Here is a 26,703-nt window from a genome sequence, read left to right as displayed (position 1 = left end):
CATGCTAGAGATCCATAAGGCTACATGGAAGGATACTACTTGTCAGATAAATTAATCATAAAAGTACTAAATAGGCAAACACAAAGGAAGCTATTCCCATCAGAGTATCATCATGCTATTATTAACTTGTCTTGATTCTTATTAGAACATTTCTGTAATTGTACCTGTGATAATCTTACCATTGCTTCCTAAAGAGGTAAGAAGAGAAAAGTTTTGGAACATGATCCACAGTACCACAGAAATCCACTCTGACCATGAATACCTATGTCCCTTAAGTGGCTTCAAGAAAAATGTTGGAAATCTACTTGGAGAGATCAGGCTTCAATTTAGTACTTTCTCAAATATATATGCATATATGCATATATATGATAATCTATTTCACAGATTATCATTTCCATCTCATTTCTCTGAAAAGCAATAATTCACTTGTACAGTTTGGAAATAGCAAGGGTTTTCCCCCCCAGTATATGATACTGTATGTCGCTTTACTTGGGTTGGCTTAAGACAAAATTATGAGGTCAGCACAATTCATTTTTTGTGTTTCACTGCTCCTTTCCTTCCTTTCAATTCTGGCTTTTTCTCATCTCAACTCTAAGACATCTAGAACTCTTAGAGTCTTGAGCTTGTTCTTCACAAGTGTCTATTTCTGATTCTGGGACGACAGCTTGAACTCATTCATGTAAAAATTGTGACTAACCATGGAAATACACACACACACACACACACACACACACACACACACACACACACTCAAACACAAAAGCAAGGGGCTTCTGCCTTCATGTAAAGGATGTCCATTAGCTATTACAGGTCTCTCTATAGGGCCTATGGGGCTTTCAGGAACTAAGGAAAATGGAAAAGGTAACCTACAACAACAAACAATTTCAGGTCATTTCCTACTCATTGATGTAATCAAATGTTTGTTGTATGTCTATTGAACAGCACTATAAATACTAGAAAAATATTACTTCTTGCTTACAAATGGTCAGTTCATTTTCACTTTATATCATTTCACATCAATCTCAATCTTCCCCTAACCAGCCTAACTCAAATCAGAACCGCTACCCCTGTGCTTCCATCACAATATTTATAAAATAACAAAATTCATCCATGTCCTTTTATAAGGCCTTTAGTTTTCTCCTCAGGCCAGGTTCCTTTTATGTCCCAGTCCTAGTACAGTATCTATGCAGAAGTGCTACAAAGTATGTGTGGCAATAAATAAGAAAGGTAGGATTTTTTTTTGTTTTGTGCTTTTTTCAAGACACAGTTTTACCACATAGTCCAGGCTAGCCTTGGACTCTAAATCCTCCTGCCTTTGCATGCCTAACCCTAAAAATACAGGGATTTGTTTATTTGGTTGGTGCTTCTAGAGTCCACATCGCTCTCCTTCCCTTTCTCTCTTGGCACTGTAGCCCATCATGCTTTCTCAGCTAGCATACTGAAAATTTTATATTCTTCAATTTACTCTCCACATTACCCTGAGAATTAACCTGTAAACCTAGTAAAATGACCCTTCTGCTTAAAAGCATCTATTGACATTCCTTTCCATTATTCCTACCAACAAGATAAATGAGTGCTTCCATATCTTACTCTTCTGTAGGTTCCAGCTGCGCCAGCTAAGGTCTTAGTAGCCGCAGTTCATGTCCTTTGACTACAACAACAACAAAGACCAAGTAGTATAGTGTCTTTGGATTAATTATCCTACCCACACTGTATACACATATTACCAAATTTAGTATTATCTATTCCACCTGTCATATTTGCAGATATAGTCTTGTCATTTTAAATGAGAGGTTGGAAAATAAATGATGAAAAATAACCATTTTTAAATAATTATTATCATAAAAATCTTAAGATGAATTTTCTCAAAGTTTCTAAATCTTTTTTCTATTAGATCATATTTATTTAGCTTATTCATTTACCAATTCTTACTACTTATGAGAGCAGGAGTTAGAAACAGCCTGAACGTATGGGTAGTTGGATGGATATATGGATATATAGAAGAAAAAAAATAAAACTCACCCAAAGCTTATAGTAAACAATGAACTTTCTCTGAAATCTCTCAAAAATCCTTGGTGAGGGGCCAAAGTTAGCTAACAGTGGCTAATTTTTTTGGTGGTACTGTGGTTTGAACTCACGTCCTCAGTCTTAGCACTGAGCCACACAACTAGCCCTGGTGTTGGCTACTTTTATTTCTATAATTTTATTTCATCACTTCATTGACTTAGTTTTTGCACAGAAATTAGCAGTGATGTGTACAAAGGAGAGTAAGCAGGAGAGAAAAGGCCAAAATCAAATCCTCTGTAGAGATAGCCTGCTACTGATATGTCCGAATGTAAAAAGCAGTGGAACTTCTGCACATCTTGGAGAAAGGCGGTAGTGAAAAGGTCAGGGCCAAAAGACAGGATATATGGGGAAAAATAGGCACATCAGACCTTTCAAAAGATGGCAAAAGGAGCCAGGCCTGGTGATTCATGCCTATAGTCTCACCTAATGGGGAGCCAGAGAATGGAGACTTAAGAGCACTCCACTACTTGAGCAATTCCCTTGGCCCTATACAAGATTTTGATTATTGTAGCTTATGTGTTCATTTATTTTGAGCAAATACCTATTTCTTAATACTAAAGCACTAAATGGGTTTAAAAATACTAGAGAGTAATGAATAGAAACCAAAACATATACTATGCGGCCTTGACTAGCACTCACTAGGGTAAGATTTAGGTTAAAGGTCTCATTCTATCAAAGAGCTGAAAAATGTGTTGGACAAAGTACCAATAGTATTAAAATCAATATTGGCAAGATGCATGGAATAATTATGAGGCACAGTGAGTTCTGTAGAAAGAGATATCATTTCAACATTTGATGCCATGACATCTCACAGAGAAGAGGAAGATAGGAAGGACAACCACAGGGCGGGCAGTGGGTCTCTGATATATGGTTAAATCTATTGATCAGTAAATGTTCTCAATAGCAAAAGAGGTTCCATCTTTCCTCTTCATTCAATCTATGTACTCTAGTTTACTTTCAGCCTAAAGTAGTTCTTCCCCAATGTAGCCACTCAGGCCCTTCTTCCACCACCACAAATATCTTTTCAAAAGTCCTTTCTCAAAGATGGCCATCTCAACCATCCAAACTAAAATCGTCATCTTGGTGTCTTTCCCAACATCATAAGGACTCTCTTTACCCTGTCTGATTGTTTTGTAGAGTAATTATCATCTCACATACCAGAGGATCTGATCTTTTATCTGATCTTTTATGTTTGTAGTTTACTGCCTGTCCCTGCCTTCTGTCCTCTGCTATCACGTGCACTATAACTTCTGTGGGATGAAGAGTTTCACCTGTGTTCCTCACTGGCTCATGTCCAGTGGCTATGAAAGTGCAGCATGCATCACTAGCTCAATAAATACTCATTACAACTTGAATTACAGAGCCATCGCAACTGAGTTACTGGTGTTTTCCTGAAAACATTCATCACCCATATTATGTGTCAAAGCAAAATAAAACAAAACAAAAAGACACCTACACTGTACTAGGGCCTTCAAAAAGAATAAAAGTAGAGTCCTTGACTTTACACACTTCGTGCCCAAATTGCTTCCTAGGTTATTTTAAGACAAAAGATGCCATTCCTACTTAAACTACTCACCACTTCTTCCAGCATCTGCTGCACACCTGTCTAAATTGCATGAGTTTATAATGGAAAGGAAGCACAGCCAAGTAGTCCTTTAAGAGAAGTTGCCACATAATTCTTTCCCATTAAGTCTCTAGACTGGGAATGAAACTCAGTAATAGAGCCTGTACCTAGCATGGAAGCAGACTTGGAATAGGATTTGGATTCAACCCCAGGATCTCCCCACAAAACAAAAACATCTATTTCACTGATCACCAAGAAGGAACAGATAAAGAGGGGGTACCCTCTTTATGGGTTCCATATATACTGCTATAAAAATGTTGCCAAATCTTTAGTTCACTAAATGAAGCAACCCAAATGATCTATTTTCAGTAAACAACTAACTTCAAATGTAGATGCTTCCAAGGATTCTTGATGACTTAAATGAACATTCATTAGTTTTTGGAACCTTCAAGGACTTCTATTTTCCTCAAAATGCATGAGTCGTCAATAAACAGCAAGTAGTGCCTTATTTCCTTTCACTTTTAAACTGGGAGGAAGTCTGACATTATTGTCAAGACCCTGTATTTGCAATATGATTTTGGAATTACTAAAGTTTGTTATGCATTTAAATACTAACAACAGTATAATTTCTGTGGTAAAGTCTATTGCAAAGGAAAGGAAAGAGGAAGGTATAGATGAATGAAGAAAGATACATTTATCTTTTATAAATAGTCTGTCTCCATCCATCTATTTTTGTAGTACTGCTGATAAAATATGGAAGGCAAGCACTCTACCACCTGATCCATGAGTCTAGCCCTCTGGGGTGTTTATTTGTTGTTTGTTTCTTACTTTGCTTTTTATATTGGGTTATTTGCTGGTTTAGACTCAAACCCCAATCCTCTAACCTCTCTGCCTCCAGAGTAGCTGAGACCAGAAGCATGAACCATCATACTCAGCCAGTCTTTCATATAGGGGCATGGCTACCTTTTTGCCTGGCCTGGCTTCCAATAGTGATATTCCTACTCCTTCCTTCCAAATAACAGTGACTATAGGTGTTTTTCATCATGCACAGATAATATATCTTCAAATATGTTTGAAGAAAAAATTTTCTTAGGTGTTAGAGAGAGATGACTGTTTTCACTACAAGAGACTGAAAAACAGGTAAGAGAAACTGGTTAAATTAGAGGCTAAATTGCCTTTGATAGGATCATTGCCCTTAACAGATGAGAAAGTAAAATCTAAGAGTGTGATTTACAATATTCTATCACCTAAGTCAAGCAAATTTTAATGAGGAAGTATGAGACTTGAGTTGTACCACACTGTACTGACATCTCACACAATCTCCAGTTCTTTTCTTCCTTGGAAAATGAACACAATGTGCTTGTGATATTTTGAAGGAAGAATAACTACAGATAAAGGATAATACCAAGGTAGGCCTATAAAACTTACCAAGGCTAACTGGTAATTATCCCTTCTAAATTATCCTGAAGCTATGTGTACCTCCATTCTCAATGGTGTTGTTAACAATCCAACTGGCACTCAACTAAGATAAACTCCTTGCCACCTATAACCTCCTGTCTTCTTTAAACTGGGATTCCCACCTCCCAATCAGCTATAATCATTCCACCATCCTTCTCTTTGTCTTACATTCCATCAAGAATACAACATCAACTGAGTCTGCTCTCACATAACATGTAGATGCTAATAATTCTGTACAGTTCCAGTGAACACCAAAAAACATTTCAAGAATCTCCTCAGTGCTGACTGAACTTGCATGAATTACCCACGCTACCTCCTTCTCCTCCACATTCCTCAAGCATTATTTGTTTTTCTGAACATTTTTGAAGAGGGTTAAAAACAAAAAGTAATCTACAAAAGAAAAGAGAAAATCTAGCCTTAAACAAATACATAATACACTCTATCTACAAAATTCAGTTATATGCCTAGGACAAAAGAGTAACTTAAACTCTGTTCAGACATTGAACCCAGAAACCTTTTCCTCAATCTCAATCCCATAATCCTACTGTTATAATAACAATGCAAGCATCACTTTACAGACTATGAAAATAGTTGAACAATTATTCATTACAATTAAGTGCACAATTCATGTAAAAAAAAACACTAAGAAATTCCTTACATGCTCCATTAGAGTGGACTAAAAAATACCAGTGAAAAGGTTTATAACTAAAAATTATGTAACTAATAATTAAAGTTATAAACTTATTGATTTAAACTCCTTATGGTACCCTTCACATAATCATAACCACAATTTTTACTGCACAAATCCTTCTGGCTTCTTTAATATTAAAAATATCTTCTGGAAAAATATATAAATATAATTCTGGTTTATTAATTGTAAAGATATTTCAGGTTCATTAAGATTCATTTCCAATTCATTCATATTTTGATATAAGGCAATTTAAAAAATAAACTATTAACTAGACAACGAATTCACCATAGAATTCTTTGAGATATTTTTCCCGTTAGGTAAAATTCCCTTAGAATTAAGAGTACCAGAATATCAATGTGGTAGCAACAATATTTTAAGAGGGAAGGAATTATTATATTAGAAAGAAATTTTTAACAAGACACCATTAACTGTTTAAATATTCTCTGAAACCATATGTTTACGATCAGTGTATTGATGATTGATCATATGCCTGTGAGGAGCTGAATAGTATTCTGGGTCTCTTATTTTTTTTCAGTATGGGTGTTTGTACTCGGGATTTTGTGCTTGCTAAGCAGGTACTCTACTGCTTGAGCCATGTACCTTCTTTTGCTCTCACTATTTATTTTAAAAATAGCACCTCACTTTTGCCCTAGGCCACTCTGGATCAAAATCCTCCTCTTCATACTTCCTGCAGTGCTGGGATGGCTTAGTGAGTCTATCACTCACCCATATTTTTATTGGTGGAGTTGAGATTTAACGAGCTTCTTGCCCAAGCCAGCATTAAACCACAATCATTCAAATTTAGCCTCTAGCACATATAGGATTACAGGCCTGAGCCTTGGATGCCTCATTATACAAGGTCTTTTAAGAAATTACCTAATTTTTATCACAATAAGGCCATTGTTTAAGTATCAGTTTTCCTCTTCAATAGATGAAAAGGTATAAGCTAAAAGAGGTTAAAAAACTGCTCAAAGTCCAATGTAAAACAAATGGTAGGGCCAAAAATCCAAGAAATGTGTTCTTGACTCTAAAAATCCATGCTGATGTCAATTGAACAAGACGCCTCTCCATAGATTTAAGGTTTACCCTTTTACTTCAACACAAATGCCTACTAAGTGCAAGACATGGAGACACAAAGGCAATTTTAATCACATCACTTCCTAGCTTCCCCTCTGACAGTTTCCAGACACCTTCAGAATAACCACCAGTTTTGATCACTGGACTGGTCCCTGAACTTGGGTCAAGTGACCCTAACCTTTGAAAATACCAAACATGGTTGTAACTCCATAGTTCTACTATTTCTCTGCCCTTAAATTATCGAAGTCATTCTCAGCAAAAGTTTCACCTCCATAAGTGTCTTCCTTGACAAGTCATTCTAAATGAGCTCCCCACATAATCCACTGTGTTTTGTTCCACCTGAAATTATCTTGTTCATTAATCTTGGTTTCTCTTGTTTTCTCTCAACTCAAATACAAATGCCCTGAGAGGAGAGACTCACAACCTTTTTTCACAGTGTGGTCCTCAGCTTCTCTAGATTTTGACTCAGCATGTGAGCTCAATAAATAAATATTTTTTCAAAGGATCACAAAACTCTAGGTATCATTGAGATACATCCACAGTTAGATATAGGGTTTGACCCTCACAAAGCATCCTAACTATAAGAAGACAGTAGTCTCCTATTGTTATCCTCTATACTATTAATTCCACAAAATTATATCAAAAATGTGTCAGGTTTACATGTAAAATAATAAAATTGTATATGATTCCAAGAGGAGAAAAAATGTAAGCCACAGACCCACAGGATCTTAAAAACAACTTATGCTGGTCACTGGTGGCTCATAGCTGTAATCCTACCTACACAAGAAACTGAAATCTGAGGATGGAGGTTTGAAGCCAGCCAGAGCAGGCAAGTCCAGGAGACTCTTATCCCATGTACTTTCAACTAACCAAAAATAAAAATGCCAGAAGTGGAACTATGTGGCTTAAGTGGTATACTGGCAGACTTAAACAAGAAAAGCTAAGGGACAGCACCCATGCCCTGAGTTCAAGCCTCAGTTCTCGTAGGGAAAATAAAAGGATAATTTTAAGGGGAAAAGAAGGGAGAAAGATGAATTAATGGGAGACTCAGAGAGAACATATGTGTGCACACACATGCACGTGCATGCAAGCACACACAGATACATACACACACACACACACACACACACACACACACACACACACAATCACTCACTCATGTTATTCCTCAGAGCGGAAATGCCCTGATCAGACATGGCTTGGAAGATATAAACATCATTGAAATTCAAAAGCAGTTCTGAAAAAGAGAGGATGCCTCAATTGGTATGCAAGAGCTGTTTCCTCCCCCTGAATACATTATGAACTTGCAGCATGCTAATATGCCATGCTATCATAAGCACCAGATGGGGCAGTAGGCAGTACATGTCCCATCAAACCTCAAGAAGATGTATTAATGTTCATGCTCTTAAAAAAAAAAAAATCCTCTGCCTGTGTCCCTAGACTTCCACATTTCTTAGCATTCAGTCACTTTTTCTCAAAGCACAGTCCTCCAGGGCTGTTCCTCTTCAGCAGATGGTGCCAGGAATCATTTCAATCTATTTTATCACGGGAGGCAAAGGCCGCAAAGCGTGTCAGACTGAGCTTACTGAAGGCCTAGCCAGCACAAAAGAGAACAACAGAAGATCTGGGAGACACAGGAAATAAATCTTCTCCAGGCGCAATGGAGAATCCATTTTTTTAATTATCCTGAACATTTATTTATGTTGAATAGAGAAAATGAAGAGGAAAACTTTTGCTTTGCAGAACTTTTCAGAGTACTCAATTTTGCTATGAAAAGAAGGTCCACCTCACAGTGTCTATAGAGGACTGGTCAAACTCACAGAATTATGAATAATCAGAAGGTGGCCTCAATCAGAGGCAAAAGCATAGCAAATGCCAAGTGCAAATACCAAGTGCACATTGAGGTGGACTCACAGGTTTAGAAATAACTTTCAGAACATACCAGCAGCCACCCTTTGAGTTGGTATGCACTTCTCTTTATGATCTCTGTCAGAGCAGCTCTATGAGCATCTGGCTATGTCACCAGTAACTAAGACCCTGAACAAATGCACTATTTGCATATTTTTATTATTTTAATATATTATTTAAAAATCAATAAATTGCATTAATTTCTATTTTTGTAGCTTCTCAACTATTTTGTTCATGACAAAAATGGTATCACCCCCAAGTACACAAAGAAAAAAACTAATTAACTACCATACTGGTTCTCCAACCTGAATATACCTGAGAAGCCTCTGAGAGTTGCTTCAAACTATGATTACTAGGATAATCCCAGAGTTTCTGGTTCAGTAGTTGTGGAGTGAGACAGAGAATTTATATTCTGTACATCCATGAACTCCAAAATTTTAGACATGATCCAGACCCAGGAGCATCTTATCTATACCATAACCTACCATGTTTAACCCTGGAAGCATCTGTACAAAATATCAGTATCTGTATAGTATTCAGCATCCTTGTATTAGACACTAAATTAATAAACTAAACTGACCTTGTAAGACCTTTTAAGAGGCATGAACTCTGAGAAATACCTACAAAATACTTGCTAAACCAGCAAGATAAATTTTCAAGTATACTAGGCAGTGATACGTTCTAAATGCAAATCTTAACCTAAGCCTTTCAATGGGTGTAATGTAAATGTTGCACTAAATATAAAAGGGAAAAATATTTAAAGAAAGCATTAAAATAAGAAATGACATTTTTTAAAGAAAAAATGTATCATGCACTGAATGGATTATCTTAAGCAGTTTCTCTGGAAACTTAAATTTTACCAGCCTATCAAATTGCTACTCTTCCATGATTATTGATACAGAAAAAAAAAACACACACACACACAACTGTTGGCTGAATTTTCTGTGTAACTGAAAAGATAAAAATATTTAGTTAATATTTTTCTTTTGCAAAAAAATCTTCTTCAGTAAGCCTTATGGAAGATTGAGGAGCTTTCCTCAGGCTCCAACCAGGCAATAAGAAAGAAACAAAAATTCTCATCAACTGCATGAAAATCACAGGTAGAGGCAGCCTTCCAAAAATATTAGATATACTTTCCCAAACCCTGTTCTTCATTTATATTTTCAGTAATTTTGCCAGGAAGGTCTCTTTGTCACTTAATTTCTAACTGATACACAAAAGCATACAAATTATACTTCTTTCTCTTATCTGTACCTGGCATCACATTGGTCAACCTAACTAGCTCATCCTACACATGCTACTTAAGCGTTGTATGTTGCTTTATAGTTGTAGCAAATATAATCGCAATAAATAATCAGGCTTATCATATGTGCAATATTTACCAAAATACAAGAGCCACTAGTAAAGCTGTATAGAAGCATAAGTAAATAAATAAATAGTTCTCTTTTCCTCTAACTCTGAAAGGAAATACCTGAGAAATACAACTTACCAAAATTTTTTTAAGATTCACTTCTTAATATTTCCTCTCATAAATTATCATGTTTTGTATATTATTTGTTTCCTTTTGAAATCCCTGTGAATCCCAGTCATCCTCACCCACTTCATCAAACAAACATCTGCTGATTGCCTACTGTATGTCAGGTTCCCAGGTATCCTGGAATAGGATTATTAGAACTGGGAAATCAAGATTTTAATGTAAATGTATGTTTTATCAAGGAAAGTTGATGATGCTTAAAATTCTCTTTTAAACAGTGAATAAGAGAGTATGTATCTTTTTCTTAGAATAACACAAAACTGAAATAAAAGATGTAACAGACACAGCATCCTTCTCCCTAACAACATCACCTACCCAGAAAAGAAAACCAGTAATGAAGAAGAAATCTCAGGCAATGACCTACACTATTGCCACAATTGAAAACTACCATTTGTTAATACCTGAAAAAGCTAGGCAGGCTTTTCAGGCTCTTTTCGCTATCTGTCTCACTATTCTAAATTTGATTACATGGCTTCCAAGTTAGCAGATTACTGGAATGGGTAAAGGGTAAACACAAAAATAGAGAAAAGGTGGGCAGCTGACAGAAGGAGACAGAAAATCCCATCAAACATCAACAAGATTCAGAAAACAGTCTATTTTTGTGTAGTCTCAAATACTGTCCCCTATTTTTAAGTCAAGAGACCATCACTGCTTCCCTGTAATAACCTCTTGTATGTCTATTGGGTCTAATTGAGATGCAAAGCCCCTGTAACATCATTGTTATTTTCCTATGAAGTAAGCAAGATAGAATACTTCTGTCTACTTTTAAGACTTGTACATGATCATACTATTAAGCACAAACACTCTCAAAATTCTGTGTTTGTGATGGATGGTCTTATGAAACAAAATGCACTTTTAGTTCACAGGGAAAAAAGTCACCAAGCGAAAGATAAAACATGCCTTTAAAAACTGATCAAGAAGAGAGCTAAGTATGGAAACCATGACTACTTAAAAGCATTGATCAATAAGTGCAAAAGTGTAAGCACAGTTCTAATACCAGTATATGGAATTATGAAAATCAAGAGACAAAGGATAAAAAGACAAACAACTCCCAAAGCAATACTTACAAAACCATTTGGGGTAAACCAACTGAACAACTCATGGGGGAGAGAAGGAATGGGAGAGGGGGGAGGGGAGAATGATGGAGGAGATAACAAATTGTACAAGAAATGTAACCACTGCCTTATGTATGAAATTGTAACCCTTCTGTATATCATTTTGACAATAAATAAGTAACTATTCAGAAAAAAATATGTGTAATAAAACGATACAGCAAGCAAAAAAAAGTGTAAGCACATAAACACAACCAATTGGAGGGCTTAAATTTAGAAATATTCTTCTGTTCTGTGGAAAGTCTTACACAATGGTTCAGGTTCCCAAAACATTTTAGTAAAAGGCTTATCCACACTAATATGATAGTAAAGGTTTTGCAGCTTTTAAAACTGATGAAAATATAAAGATGGAAACTAAGAGATATTCCTCAGATAGCAGAAACTCAGGTAAATAATATCAATCAGAGAGTGTTCATCCCTTTCAATGACATTCTTTAAGGGGGAAAAAAAAAGAAACAGAAAAAGGTTTACAAACTGATTGTTCTTGCATATATTGATTTTTCTTTTTATTCCCTTCATGCTTGTCAAGCAAATATGGGTATATAGAGCCTTTGGATAAGTAAGAAGCTGAGTTTCAACTCTGATTTCTATCACTTTCTATATTTTATTATCCAATAATTAACACTACTCTGGGAAGTCTAGAAGAATGACAATATGAAATGCAAAGTTTAATAAGTGTGTTCTAAGACAAAAAGAACTCTTCACTTTGATCCTTTTAATATAGTTTATCTAGAAGCAATTCCAATATAATTAAAGCCAGAGAAAGAAGAGGAAAATAAATGTTAACAAGATTTCAAGTGAAGTGTTGCTCTCTCTACTGTAAGTCAGTAGCTTCAGAAACTGCCTCTATATACATCATCTGCCTCACAGGAAATTAAGTACCTTCTTTCCAGTCTCCTCCTTGTCAGGATATCTGTCAAACACTTCAAATAGGCTGATATATAAATTGTTAACCCAGGAACCTCACATTTAACTATTCATTTCCCCTTCAATAATCTAAGGGTGATTATAGTCAATAACTATGAGGGAGTCAGTGACCTGAGAACATACAGAATTCCAATGAAAAGGAACCATTTGCTGAGAAATACAGCAATGGCCTTTCTCAAAGTTCCAAGTAGTTCAGTGCCCCCATCAAAGCCATTCCAGATTGTTAAGAATGCTGTTTATTTCTTCAATCTCTTTAAGACTCTTGTTAGAGCCATAAACACATAACACAGACACCCTCTCAGACCCCTTCTTCCTAAAGAGCATCTTGCCTAATTACATAGCTCTTAAAGGCAAACTCTTCAGGGCACCATGTTCTTACAGGTACATTCATGACTATTCTTGCATGAGTATCTAGTACTCTGTATAGTATTAATAATAAAGCATGCAAAAGAAAAATAATTCCTCTAATAAAGCAAGCCAGGCTACACAAATCACTTAGCCTTTAGAAAGGAAATAACAGGCAACAGAATGAAAACTTCCTGTGAAAACATCCCCAAAGCAAGTCCTTCTGCCTTTTTGCAGGAATAGCCGAAAAGGAAGTACAATCAGCCTGTAAACACTGCGTATGGGTCTAAGTGTGCTCAACGCAGAGACACAGATACTCAGCAGTCTTTCCACTAGACAGCTAACTTGTTTATTTTTTAACACACAATTTTTAACAACTGTGTCTGCCAATGTGTTGACTATACCCTTTGCTTCCCAATTTTCTACTACTGCATAAACATATTAAGAAAAATTGCCGATTTAAGCTTCTGATCAACAGAAGATTTCAAAAGCCAAAAACTGGGCGAGACATTTGTCCACCCACATATTTGTTATGGACAAGTTTACTAATTACACTAGGATTTTCAAGATAATGACATTACTGATGCCATTTCGACCACTTACTGTTTCAAGAGGAGTAGGAGTTGATAGGGAAGAACCAAAATCCTGACTTGTTTTTAACCAAGATCATTCTTGATGATTAAAACCAATGTTTTTCTGATGGTATTTCTTAGCCAAGAGAACTCTACCTTTTATGCTACTATTCTTCAAATGAAAACATTTCCCCTCAAATGTTCAGTCTAGCCTTCATTACAAAAGATCCCCCCATTAAGCCATAATATATCCACTCCTTATCAAAGATTGAAATCCCATCTTTGCCATTTAACTATATCTATGAGTCTGGGGACAAACTGTTTCATTTATCTGGGTTTCAGGTTTCAAATAGATCATTTGGAGACAAAAAATTTTCAGAGTTGTAAGGAGAATTAGAAAGTAGATGTAGAGCCTAGCCCAGGGCCTGGTATATATAGGCTTTCAATAAAAGACTCTTCTTTGTATACTATCAGAGATTTATTCTGTTTAGAGATGGCAGTTATATATTCCCTGTGAGATTAAGAGGATTTCCTGATTCCTTTTATTGGAACTCTATGGATTGAAAAACATAATTAAAGCTAGACATTCTCAGAAAGTACATTTACATTAATATTAATTAATGCAAACAGCTGTCTGAGAAAGCTACCCTGATAAACCTGCTTCTTGGTCAGGTGTGAAATCCTATTGTTCTCCAGTTATGAGTCATTTAATTTAATGACTTCTTCCATTAGCTATATTTAGGTATCAAAGTAATGCAACTATACACAAATTACTTTCAAGAAATAATATAACCACTGTCACATAGAAATTAAAATTTACTTTAAAAAACACAAAAAAAAACAAAATAAAAGGATTTCCTATTCTTAGTATAAAAGCCACAAACTAAAAAAATATGTCAAGTTACACTGTGATTCAATCAGGAGCAAGTAGAGAAGTAGAGAGAGATAGACAAGTTTTGCAATAATCATTGGATTTGCTCTCTGTCCACTCTTATCCCATATGTCTGACTTGTACTACAGAGAAGTGCTGCACCTCTGAGTTCCTCTACTGGATTCCCATACCAAGATCTGTTTTTTTTTTCCTCCCCCTCTCTACCTGGAACAGGAACCATAACCCCCCGAAGGCATGGAAGAATTCAATCACAGTTATCTGGTACTTGACATCTTTTGAACTGTTTACAAATGTTTCCTTTCTGAAGTTCCTTGTTTGTGTAACTTTTTGTTCATCATAGGATACTTTCTTGTTCTGCTTAACATTCAATAATTACCATTAAAATTAATTTATGTGGCAATTGAATTCATTAAATTAGTGAATTAATTAAATTAATTTTAAATAAGTATAGAATAAATGTTTTGTGCGCACATTTGCTATAGGCTAAGTAATCATGAATGCAGAATTTTTATCACACATAGCTCTTCCTCTCTTGAAGTAAGAGGAAAGATAATAAATGATGAAGAGGGGAAAAAGTAGATGTTATATATCACGTACCTAATATATAATAGGTTAATATGATTTAATGTGCATTGAGACTCTAGAAGCACCAAGCAAAGGAAAGTCGACTGTGGAGCTCTTTAAAGAATAGCATAAGGGGGAAGGGGGAGGAGGGAATGAAGGAGGAGGTAACAAACAGTACAAGAAATGTACCCAAGGCCTAATGTATGAAACTGTAATGTCTCTGTACATGACTTTGACAGTAAATAAGAAAAAAAAATTTAAAAAGAATAGCATAGAGATGAATCTCTATGAGCCTCAGTTTCAAAATATGAGGTGCTTACATCCTGTTCTAAAACATATTTATTCCTCTGATGATTCAAAAGACTGTTCATAATATTACAATCAGAGCAGAGTCTTTGCAAATATCAACTATCCATGCAGTGATTAGACAGCCAACAGACATTTCTACACTATCTAATGCCCACTAAGTAAATGCTTACCCTAGGAAATAGAAATAAACATTTAGTTCCCTTATGAAATGTTTAGAAATTATGAATTACATCTAAAAAAGAGTAGTACTGTCTGGTCTCTTTTTCAACAGATCAGACACCATCAAATGGAAAGGAAGGTGATCCAATCAGTAATAGTTTCCAGGTATTAGTTAAAATACACAAAACTAAAAGAACAAATGCACAGAAAATTTAATACAATTTTAAACAGAAAAGAGGAGGTGTGCTAGGGTTTGAATGGGACTTGAAACTTCTAAGTATTTGCTACAAAGAAGTAATGTATGCATGATCTGCATTTATAATTGGATATTTACAGCTTATACAATTTTATTTCAATAGCTAGCATAAGGCTCGTTTAAAACAGCGAACAGCCTAACATGATGGCAAACCAACTTGCAAGGAAAAATAAAGTCAGTGGATAGAATGTTGTATTTTTATTCTTACATAATAATATTTAGATGCATCTATTAAATATATATGTATATATATATATATATATATATATATATATATATCCAGGTGCACTATCCAAATGTTCAGTTACTAAGGGACACTAACATTTGGATGTACATGGCAATTTCATCTCTGTGTTTTACACAAATCATCGCTTGTGAGTATTGATGTTAAAAACAGAAAAACAGTCTAGTACACAGTGGCTATAAATGCCAAATCAATTTTCAGCAGATAATAAAGTCCATGTTTTACAATCAGCAATGCACTGTTTTACTACCCAAAAATGTAAGCTAATAATATATAGCTCTACTAAATGGAAAATGCAGATATGCTGTTAAAAAATGGGCCGACTGTGAAAGGATGGATCATTTCTGCAGGGACCTTCTTAAAGCTATGTGTAAGTGTTTTGAAAATATCACATGATGTGGCCATGTGTTAAAAATTACAGCCAGTTAAGTTCTCTGCTAAGAAAAATATGTGGGCAATTTATGAAATGCACTCCAGGATGGAGATGTCTTAAGTAAAACCAGATTTTGAAAACAAGCCTTTTTTTTTTTTCCTTTTGGAAACTTGAACTTAAAAAAAAAAGTCCCCGGCACATCTGGAGAGCAGGACCATTGAGAAAGGGTGGTCTGACCTAATACTAGCCATCTCCTGAAAGAACAGCACTATTTCTGGGCTATGGGGACTGTGCTCACTTACTGTCCTTTTAAGGAAACAGTCCTGAAAGCATTTTGTAGGTCAACATATGTTCCTTGATAACATTATACAAAGATTGATAAAAATATACATGTTTCAGAAAGCCTAGAGTCACCTCCTTCTCCCAACAATATAATATTCAAGGTATCCCAGACTAAGAAAACATTTCCTTCTCTTCACACAAGGAGCTACTTGTGACAAAAGTGACAAGCAGTGAAATGACATTTCCTTATAGTGAGTTAAAATTTTTAATAGTTTAAATCTAGTTACATTTCAAAGCATGCCTCCTTGGCTTTTCAGAGCTCATTTTGTAACAGTATTCTGTCAATAGCCAAAAAGAGGAAGGGGTGACTTTTTAATATCAAATTATTTCTAGAAAACCATAAAGTAAGTTTTCCCTTCACCTACCCACCCCAAGCATAGGTGTGTCTGAATAAACTCAGTTTCTGCACATCTGTTTCCAAGGATCCCCAATTTCAGGTAAAAAGGCCCCAGATCTGAGAATTGTTACATCAAGTCTGAGACAACCAGGAACCAGTTCTGACACTTGTACTACCCACCCCCCAAGAGTTGTTATATAAATAATTAGTCAATTTTTTGAAAAAGTGATGATATCACTACAAAATAAAACAACATCCCTTCTTTTAATCTCCAATATACAATGTCTTATTTTAAAATATAAAACTTCCCAGAGTGCTAAAATATATTAGTATATGAATAGAGTATGCTATCATACATGAATGAATAAAATATGTTACAGGACAAATTAAGAGGTACCCCATCCGATAGTAGAGTTTAAAAAAAGTACAGATGATTGTCAAAAATAGCCAAGTGTCAGATCTGCTCAAGTATCACCATTCTGGCACATGTGCATAGTCACAGCTGTTGATATATTCTCTGTATCCAAGTACAAGGTTTTCCTAACACAGTTGAGAGAGAGAGAGAGAGAGAGAGAGAGAGAGAGAGAGAAATAGTGCCCACACTTTAGATCACTGGTACAAAACCAGTCAGATATTAATGACCTTACACTAAAACAAACTTACAATGACTCTAAAGCCTTATATAGTTCAATGCATTTTAAGTAAGGATGCTTGGGAGCCTACTTGAAGAAGAAGCAGCAGGGTCCTCAGTAATCTCTTTTATTTATTATCCTTAACAAGTGCCTTTGGTTTATGGTGGTGCTTTGTTTTGCCAAATTCACATATACACTCCTCAAGATCATTTAACATATATTCGTTAGGAGCATAGAAAACAAAGCACATTTGAATTGTGACATAAAAATCCCATGAAACTGAGCTCTAATAGGCAGATAAAATAAAAAGCACAAGCACATTCACACCAATTCCTGATTATATTTCCAGACAACATTTCCTCCTGAGTTGAATGGTACATATAAATCAAGACAAGAGCCTAAAGAGTTAAAATGACCTTTCAAAGACCTCATTGTCTTTTTTTTTTTTTTGCAAATTGATTTTCTCCATCTTTCAACTACACACATACATTCCTTGTCTACAGAACTAAGGAAGGAAAAGTGCAATGTTATCCCAAACACACCCTTTCTGTATGTATATCAATGATGATAAAGATGGACTCATCCTAAAGGGAGAGACATTCCTCTAACAACTGGCAATACCTACACACACACACACACACACACACACACACACACACACACACACACAACTGTGGTTGCAGAAAACTGGCAGATAATGTTTCAAAACACCATCTGTGAGGTGTACAAACCCTGACCAAGCACAGCCTCTTCTAAGCCGGTCCTACCCAAATAATCACAAATCGGCCAGCTAGAGGATCTCTGAATGTCCTCTCTTTATCTGGAGATAGGTTGCTCCACATTCAGCACAGGGCAATTTAGACAGTTCTTGAGAGCGGGAGAAACAACCCTATTTCCCAGGCCAGGCTTCGTCACAAGCACAGACTTCCCTGGCAACAATCACAGAAACACTCTAGGTTCCAAAGATAATATTTTTCAGCGGAAATTGTCATGCATTCAGTTTCTACGACCACAACAGCTTCACTAATTCCACAGACTTTTTTTTAAAGTTTTTAATGGACAGATTTCAATTATTTGCCTGATGACATCTAAATACTATGATTTAGGAAAAGACTGAAATTCCTTATAGTTTCAAAGCTTCCTTCACTCTCCCTGACATAAACAGCTTTTTAAAGAGCCCTTCTACCAGGGTTCTGCCATAATCTGAAAACTCTCTCTCCACAGATGCAGTTTCCAGGATGCAAGGCACAGCTGACAGTCCTGAAATCCAGAAGAGAAACAATACTTTTTCCACTGGAACTAAACTCCTCTAATAAACTGCTCCAGCAAAACATCTATAGTTGCCTGCCTACCCACTTCCCCACATCCCCCCACACCCCGCCCCACCTTCAGCTTTGAAAACACACCTCTCAAATTTTAGGACTCCACACCCTGCACCTCTCCATTCAGATCTTGATGACTTTCTTTATGTCACCTTCCAACCACACCTCTGTCACTCACAACCTCTTCCTGCCCTCACTAATCTCCACAAGCAGTGGGGCAACCGCGTTGCATTTTCCGTGCATAATAAAAAGTAAGCTTCCTTCCCTACCATAGCAGAAAGATCACAGAACCGAGCTCACTCACCAGGCATCCTGGAATCCAGCGTACCACACAGGAAAGCTGCTCTGTCCTAAGAGCAAGCGCGCTGCCTTTGCGGGCTCATGCCTCCTGTTCTGGAATGCGCGCGGGGCGGTGGAGGAGGGCCTTCAGAGGGGCTGGGGCGGCATGGCCCGAGGCAGGGTGCTGGGCGCGTGCGCCTGCCAGGCAGAGACAGATGGAGAGCTGACACTCCGGATTGCACTTGGAGCAGAAATGTGGAGGATGACAGGCGCACATGTGGCCTTGAACCCAGCCCTGTCTCTTCAGGCAGAACAATGACAGGGATGTGTGTGCAAAGTATCACAACCCTTGCCTCCCCTTCCCTGCTGCTGCACCTCTCTTGGCAAGTTCCAGAGCCCCCTCCCAAAAAAAAAGTGAAATGCAGAAAGATAAGCTAAATGCTGAATAATTCATTTGCTGCCCCCCCCATCCTAGTTCAAAGTTAACTCTTACCATGCCAAAAGATGGAAATTGGAGACCTGCCCCTGTCCCCACCAAACCACTATCTCACATAAAAAGCTTCCTTCATCTTCTCAATAGACATAACCACATTAAAGAAAGAGAGAGAGAGAGAGAGAGAGAGAGAGAGAGAGAGAGAGAGAGAGAGAGAGAGAGAGGCCTCACAACTTCTTTACAGAATTGGAAATCCCAGTCTAAAAAAAACAACAACATTTTGTAGGACTTTGTGTATTGTGCCAGCTTATCACACAGAACTAAGTATCACAAGCATTCTTTTTGTTGGCTTCTCAGTAGTGTGTGTAAAATAGAACACCTTTGAGAAGCAGAATCTAACGACTTTTATTTTACTAGAGTGCTTTTAACCCCCTGGGATCCCTGTGTTGACGTGCTCCAAACATTGTCAGCTTACTCTCCTCCACCTTCTATAGAGATCCATGGGAGATTAAAACAAAATCTTCATTGTAAAGCCTTTTCAAAAGAAGAACAATCATGCCTGATTTTTGCACACCTTTAAATGTTTATCCTGCCCATGAATAACACACACCCAGCCAGGTTCAATGGACTCTTCCCTATTAAGCTTTAATGGACACCATGATATATAAAACTGGGAGCCTTTGTTATAGTGCTTTATCTAAAGCTGGCTATTTTCTTCTCAGCAGTCCCTCTTTAGTCCTTTGTAAAACATCCTTGCCTCATAGGAGAAACATAGGCCTGCCTGCCTTACATACCTTTTTCTAAACACACAAAAATGCCAGGCAGAAAGAAAATAATGTTCTCTTCTAAAACTCTTCTTCAATGTAACACTTGCAAATCTTTCCTGGTCTGTGTTTGTTTGTTTTAACAACGGGGCACATGGCATGATGAGGTAGGTCCCTGAGGCTTTACCTTTCTAAGGTATGTGCCATCAGAAGCACAGCAACAATTCTACTCAGGATTCCGACCAGACCAGCTCAGTGCAAGCTCAGTGAACATGACAAACAGAAGCATCCCCTTTAACCCTTGCTGTTCTGGCAGTCCTCAATATGACCTTTGCTTATTCTACACTTTCCATATGCTTTTTAGCTCTTGTCAGATTGACTTTTAATTTTTCCTACTTGGTACCTCCAAGAAATTCTAAAAAAAAAAAAAAAAAAAAAAAATTCATCTGAAAACAGAAGCAATAGTTCTACCCATTAACTCTTCCTATATCTCCTCTAAAGAATGTTTCAAAGCACACACACACACACACACACACACACACACACACTGCTCCAAATAAAAATGTACCATCTTTGATAAAGAGTACCAATCAATAAGAACTAATACAGCCCCCCAACGCTGTACTCCAGAAGCATTGCTTCAGTCAGTGAACCCCTCAAAAATCCATCATTGTCAGAGCCAACTTGTAAAAAGACTACAATTCATAATGATTACTCTGTTCTGTCACTAATAGTATACTGCACCCTATTTATGAGGCCAATCTTTTTGTTCATCTTAGTTGGATGTCACTTGTAATGAGGTTCTGTGTAATGGATTTCAGTTCAGTTAAGCACCAAGCTCAAACATTCTTATGACAGAAAGCTTTATCGCGGGCATGAGTGTGATAATCAATTAAGCACTGCTATAAGGCCCTTTATGGAATGGAATCCAGCATCCTAAATCTGAAGACTTTCATTTTGTAAAGGAGTATTTTTTAAAAGCCACTCCACGCTACATACTACTGATTTTTTTAATACTATACCTATGTTAGAAAGAGAACATTTTCACAGTGGGAAACCCAACCTTTCATCAATATGCATGGTGAATCATTTCTAAAATAGAAAATCATATGACAAAAATGCAATACACTTTAAGAAAACTGGATGATATCTAGTTTTAAAACTGGGTCTTAATATCGGTACATTGCAAGCCCCTAAACTACAGCTCAGAAAATTGAACTTCCATATGCTGTGTGATTATGTATCTTTTCTATGTGTAAAAAGGCTTTTTAAGCTGTTATCTGACTACAGTAATTGCCACTTTAAATTGATCCATGTCAACAAAACCTGGATCCCTGGAGATTCTCACCTAGAAGTCTGATGGTAGAAAGGGCCTAACGGAATGTGTGTGCATCTGAGACTAGTTCAGCATTTTCCTCATGGAGCCAGCTTCCCCATCTTATTCTTGGATCCACAGAGGCAAGTGGAGAGGTAACTCCATTTGGCATTTCTCCCTGAACTGGAAAACGTGAATATGTAGCTCTTCACAGTGACTTAGACAGAAATAACTTTTCTTTTAATAAAAGAGAACAAGGAGCCAAGCTCTCTAACATCCAAAATGTATAATAAAAATAGACAATCAATACATGATAAATGCATTTCAGTAGGTGAATGGAAGGGGGGAAAAGAAGACTATATGTTGTGAAAGTTATTCTCCAGCACAAAACATGGTCCTTTATCACCACTAACCTATCATAAAATTAAAATATACTCAAAACAAGAGAGAATACATTAACAACTAAGTACTTTCACAGCCCAGCTATGTGTGTTAACATATGTCTTTTAGTTGTGAACACAGATCATTTTTTAAAGCAATTTTTAATGAGAAACCTGTAAATCACCAGTCAGGAATTCATAAATTCAGTCAAGAAAGAAATGATGGAGTCTTTTAAAAAGTACATTTATGAATTGTTTTGTGACAGTAACTTTGGATCACTTATTAACAAAACATTAGAGTGTTGTATTTCTCCAAGGTATTTTCCAGTTCTTCAACAGAATAACCCTTCAGTACACATTTTTCCTTTGTTCAGACTCACTTGGCCATAGGGTCTAGCAATCTACTGACACTGTCTACAGTTAATGAGAGATCTCCACCCTGGGGAAGAACGATCTAAAGTTTTTCCACCATTTTCCTCAACTTCCCTCCTGCTTCTAGAAGGTTGTTGTGATACATTGTGACTGCACACAGTGGGTATTAAGTGAGTTAATTCAAAGTAGCTGAAACCTCATTGATCCTAATTGAAAGCAATACACCCAACCAAATACTTTCCTACCCCATCTGCTCTGGCCTGCCACCAGCTATTCAATACAAGAGAATTAATAGTTTCAGATATTCTAACCGACCCAATAAAGGCACTCATTTAAGCAGGGCTGCGTTAACAAAGTGAAAAAACAAGGGCAAAATAGGTTCAAATGGAGCATTTTACTTCTAGTTGGCTTTAACAAAGCTGAATAAGGAGTATTCTGACTTTTTTATGTGCAAGACTAGATAAACTGAATGAGAAGGCACTCAATGATCAGCCAAGTAGCATTGATGAATGGTCATTAAGACCCCCCCTGCTCTTAGAAGAGACCCTTCCACTAAGTGGCACACCAGTTTGAAAGGGCGGACTCACTAATGTCCAGATTTCTCCACTTGCTTGTTCCACTTTCAATTTCAGACCACTGGCCACCAAATGAGGCTGACATATTGGAAAATAATGTTTTATGGGCGAGTGGTAAAAAATAAAATGGAGGCATTAGCTCTGCTTTCAAATTCAAATCTGCTAGTTTTGTCAGACCCCAAAGGTTCTGATTTTCCACCCAGCTGGAAGCTATTAGTGTTTTCTAAAGGCATCCCACTGACAGGGCAAACCTACCTAACGAGTGAGCTGTTGGGCTAAGGGAGATGGACTTCTCTTTTGGATGATTTCCTAACTTCTCATCACCCTGACAGTCAATTAAATGAATACAACACCTAATAAAAATGTACATTAATTTGTTTCTGCCACTGAAACACATCCAAAACCGTATTAAATAAAGGCCATAATAGATTGTCTCCCAACAAAGGTAAATCCAATTACACTTTAGTTTGCAAGAAGAAAAATAGTATCTTATGTTTGGGCCTATAAGGTAAGACACAGCCAATCACAAAGAAATGAGTAGAGTTAGAAAAAAAAAAAAGCTAAAAAGTTCACTTAACTATTCCATCAACATCAGGGTAAGAGGTTATCTGTCATTTTAGCTCCTTTCTCTAAAAGTCTGCTATAAACAGCTAGACACATTCACAGCATTTCCCTCAACTATTTCCTTTGGGAGAAATGATTGGCAAACACGTGCACATCCTCTACTTCTACAGAGATTGCCCACAAGAGCTCTGCCTAAATGACAAAAGAACAGAGGTTTGTGATTGCCACCTTAAGAATTTGGAGGGTGTATAAACATCATGGGGTCAAAGGGTTATTTAGGGCTGTCTGAGAGGGCCTGAGTGCTAGCATTAAGATATAATCAACTCAAAGGAAACATGCTAGAGAGAGGAAGCTTGCTTTAATGGGTGATTATACAGACATTACAGAGGCAGAAAAGCTTCCCTGCTTGGATCAGTTCTAACGAAACTGGCAAGTCACCCTCCAATGCACTGATCCATAGAGAAGATGAGCTATGGTGTTTTGAAAAGTTCCACTTGGCCTGGGCAAATGGAAGGCAGAAAGCTAGAAGTCATAATGGAAATACTTCACCTAAGTCTTTTGTTAAGTCATAGACTGAGGTCCTTTAGATTATTGTATCATCCCTAGTTACAGTGAGTTCATAACAGGTCCTAAAACTGTCATTTGGAAGTACCAAACTCTAAGGATTTCGAAGAACAAATAATGACTTCCTAAAATGAGAAGCTAACTTATTTCCATATCTTTCTCTATCTTCAGTATCTACAGAACAAAATAATACAAGCATTTTGATGGTTTTTTGAACAATACATTTGATTTTGAACTCTGGATGGGATGTAATTTTCTTCAGACATTAATTTTAAAAATGTATAGAAAGTACAGTTATGTATGCGAGATGCATACATGTGTATTTTTGCAAAAATAAAATCTGTTTGAAATAAAAACTACTAGCTAGAAATACTTAAAGCCTATCATTTTAATTATTACAAATGATTTCCAACAGTGACAGTGTCATTAAAATATCACAATATATTACACAGGGTTTTTTGGTTTGGTTTGATTTTGCTGCCATCAACTTTTGATTTTCAATATCTAATAATTTCAATGTTAAAATGTAGATTCTTCCACAGGCAATAAGAAGGGATTAAATTATTTAATTTTCTTAAAAGTAAAATACTCTCTTATTAGCCTACATGGCTGAACGAAAGCATGTCTTTTTTCTAAAACCAATCTTAAAAAATATACACTGGAGTATAAATCTGCAAATAAGTTCCTGTTTATAGTCGCCTCACATTTTGTATAACCACAAACCTGACTCAGACAATACAGAAGGCATGTAACAATCCAACCCATCTTCATGTGACAAGGACTGTAACACTATATGGAAAACCTTTGTTTCAATGTCACCACCTTCCCATCTTGACTAATGGCGAGTTAGTTTTGTTAAAACGCAAGGGTGATAGCTTATGCTCCAATGAACTTTCCCTCCTCTCAGCACCAGAGACAAAACCTGCAGCTCTGCTCTGTGCAGGCAGCCATCTGGACAGCTTTCCCTTCAAGCCCAGCCCACACCACACTGCAGGCGAAATCGGAGGGCTCCAGAGCTCTGTGGGGCTATTCATGACATACCAATTTCACATTTTCTGCTTGTACGCTTGCAACAATAAATGCTAATGAGGACTATGAATGACAATTTTAGAGACAATAAAAAGGTCTCCAAATCCCTTGCATATGGAGACACTGTTTTCAAAACTTCACCTTCTGTTATAAGCTGTTAGAGCCTAAAGGAAGCAGGGAGAAAAAAAAAGAAGAAGAACCTAAAGAAAACAATAAGATGATCAAAGCACAACTGAATCCTTAAGATTTCCAGAGAAAGCAATCTGTGCAAGCCCAGCAAAGAACAGACATTAACTATCCCACCAGTAGCCCAGGGAATGCGTGAGATACCTTTAATCTCCCCTACCTTTAATTTCTGTAGACATATAGTTTAATGAAAGCACTTCATGTTAAACAGTGATAAATCATTAATTTTTTGGAGCCTCCATTCTATGAGATGCACTTGTTCAAAAATAATTATAATCAGCCTCAGCCTTATTGTCACATTTTGGCACAATAGTTCACATTCCTCTTATACTTAAGCAAGTTCAAATTCAAATTGGCTATCTTCTGATAACATCTATTGTAAAATTAAAAGAAAAATCATGCAATGGTTCTGGATGGTGAAATTATATGTGATAGTTATTTGCATCTATTTTTCTGTATTTCCCAGAACTAAAATGTGCAGTACACTTTGAACATGTATAAATAGGAATATATGCATATATATAAAACTTTAAATACAAAGAACTAAACAGAAATTTTTTTCACCTACATAGGAATTAAACTATTTTACACAGCAACAAAAAGGAAACAAAAGATTCATCTTCCTATAGTTCAGAGAAATTGTCTAAACGGTTTTCTTTTCATTAACATGGATTAAAACACTTTCAACAAAATCCACCAGGTGGAGCAAATACACAGCAATAAAAAAAACACCCCAGAAATTTTTTACAATATTCTGTTTTCACAGGACTCTTATCTCTAACAAACTATCCACTTCTCTCTCCACATTGCAAATTGCCCAAACCTATGCATGCATACTAATTTCTCACATTTAAAAACAAATTCAAACTTACCAAGAAGCAACTTTCACAGGCTACACTGAGTTCTATTACAAATGTTTACAGCGGAACTGCTTTGTTCAAATAATTCCCAGCTCAGTATATTTGCTCTTCAATGTAAGTTTTTAAAATTGATGTTTGCATCAAGGGTTGCATTATTCCTGCCCCTTCCTAACACAAGACCAAGCAGGATATAACTTAATGTTTTTGTTGTTGTTGTATTATGTTTTTTGTTTTTGTGCCAGTTCTGGGCCTTGAACTCAGTACCTGAGCAATGTCCCTGATCTTGTTTGCTTAAGTCTAACACTCCATTTCCAGCTTTTTTAGTAGTTTATTGAAAATTAGAGTCTCATGGACTTTCCAGCCCACCTTGGCTTTGAAGTTGATCTTCAGATCTCAGCTTCTGGAGTAGCTAGTATTATAGGTGTGAGCCATCTGTGCCTAGTTATTTAGTATTTTATATACTGGAATTCATTGAAAAGTGGTTAAAACCCACAGGCCACAACAATTTAATTCTCTGTCTGCATGAAAATTTCTATCTTCACTTTGATCCTTTATTAAAATTATTCTTAATTGTATATGCCAATAATTGCATTAAAATATGTAATTTGTGCCAAAATGATGTTATGTCTAAATATCCTTTTTTCACTCCTACTATTAAACTAATACAAGTCCACAGCTCTATTTTCTAGAGAGCAAT

General features: G+C 36.5%; 1 protein-coding gene across 6 annotated transcripts in view; it reads right to left on the bottom strand.

Annotated features, from left to right (window-relative positions):
- Positions 1-26,703, bottom strand: part of Runx1t1 (RUNX1 partner transcriptional co-repressor 1) — a 140,690-nt gene that overhangs the window by 80,138 nt on the left and 33,849 nt on the right. Inside the window, exon 2 of one of the 6 annotated variants that reach the window (XM_048359202.1) lies at positions 18,990-19,162. The exons of 4 other annotated variants lie outside the window; for them this stretch is intronic. In XM_048359202.1, the coding sequence (XP_048215159.1) occupies positions 18,990-18,996 (7 nt within the window). In that variant the 5' untranslated portion in view covers positions 18,997-19,162. Of the gene's footprint in view, positions 1-18,989; positions 19,561-26,703 lie in introns of those variants that run through there. One more of the 6 variants, XM_048359201.1, reaches the window with a different exon arrangement.

The sequence above is a fragment of the Perognathus longimembris genome, chromosome 12, assembly GCF_023159225.1.
Source record: "Perognathus longimembris pacificus isolate PPM17 chromosome 12, ASM2315922v1, whole genome shotgun sequence".
Lineage (NCBI taxonomy): Eukaryota > Metazoa > Chordata > Mammalia > Rodentia > Heteromyidae > Perognathus > Perognathus longimembris.
This window is presented reverse-complemented; position numbering and strand designations above follow the sequence as displayed.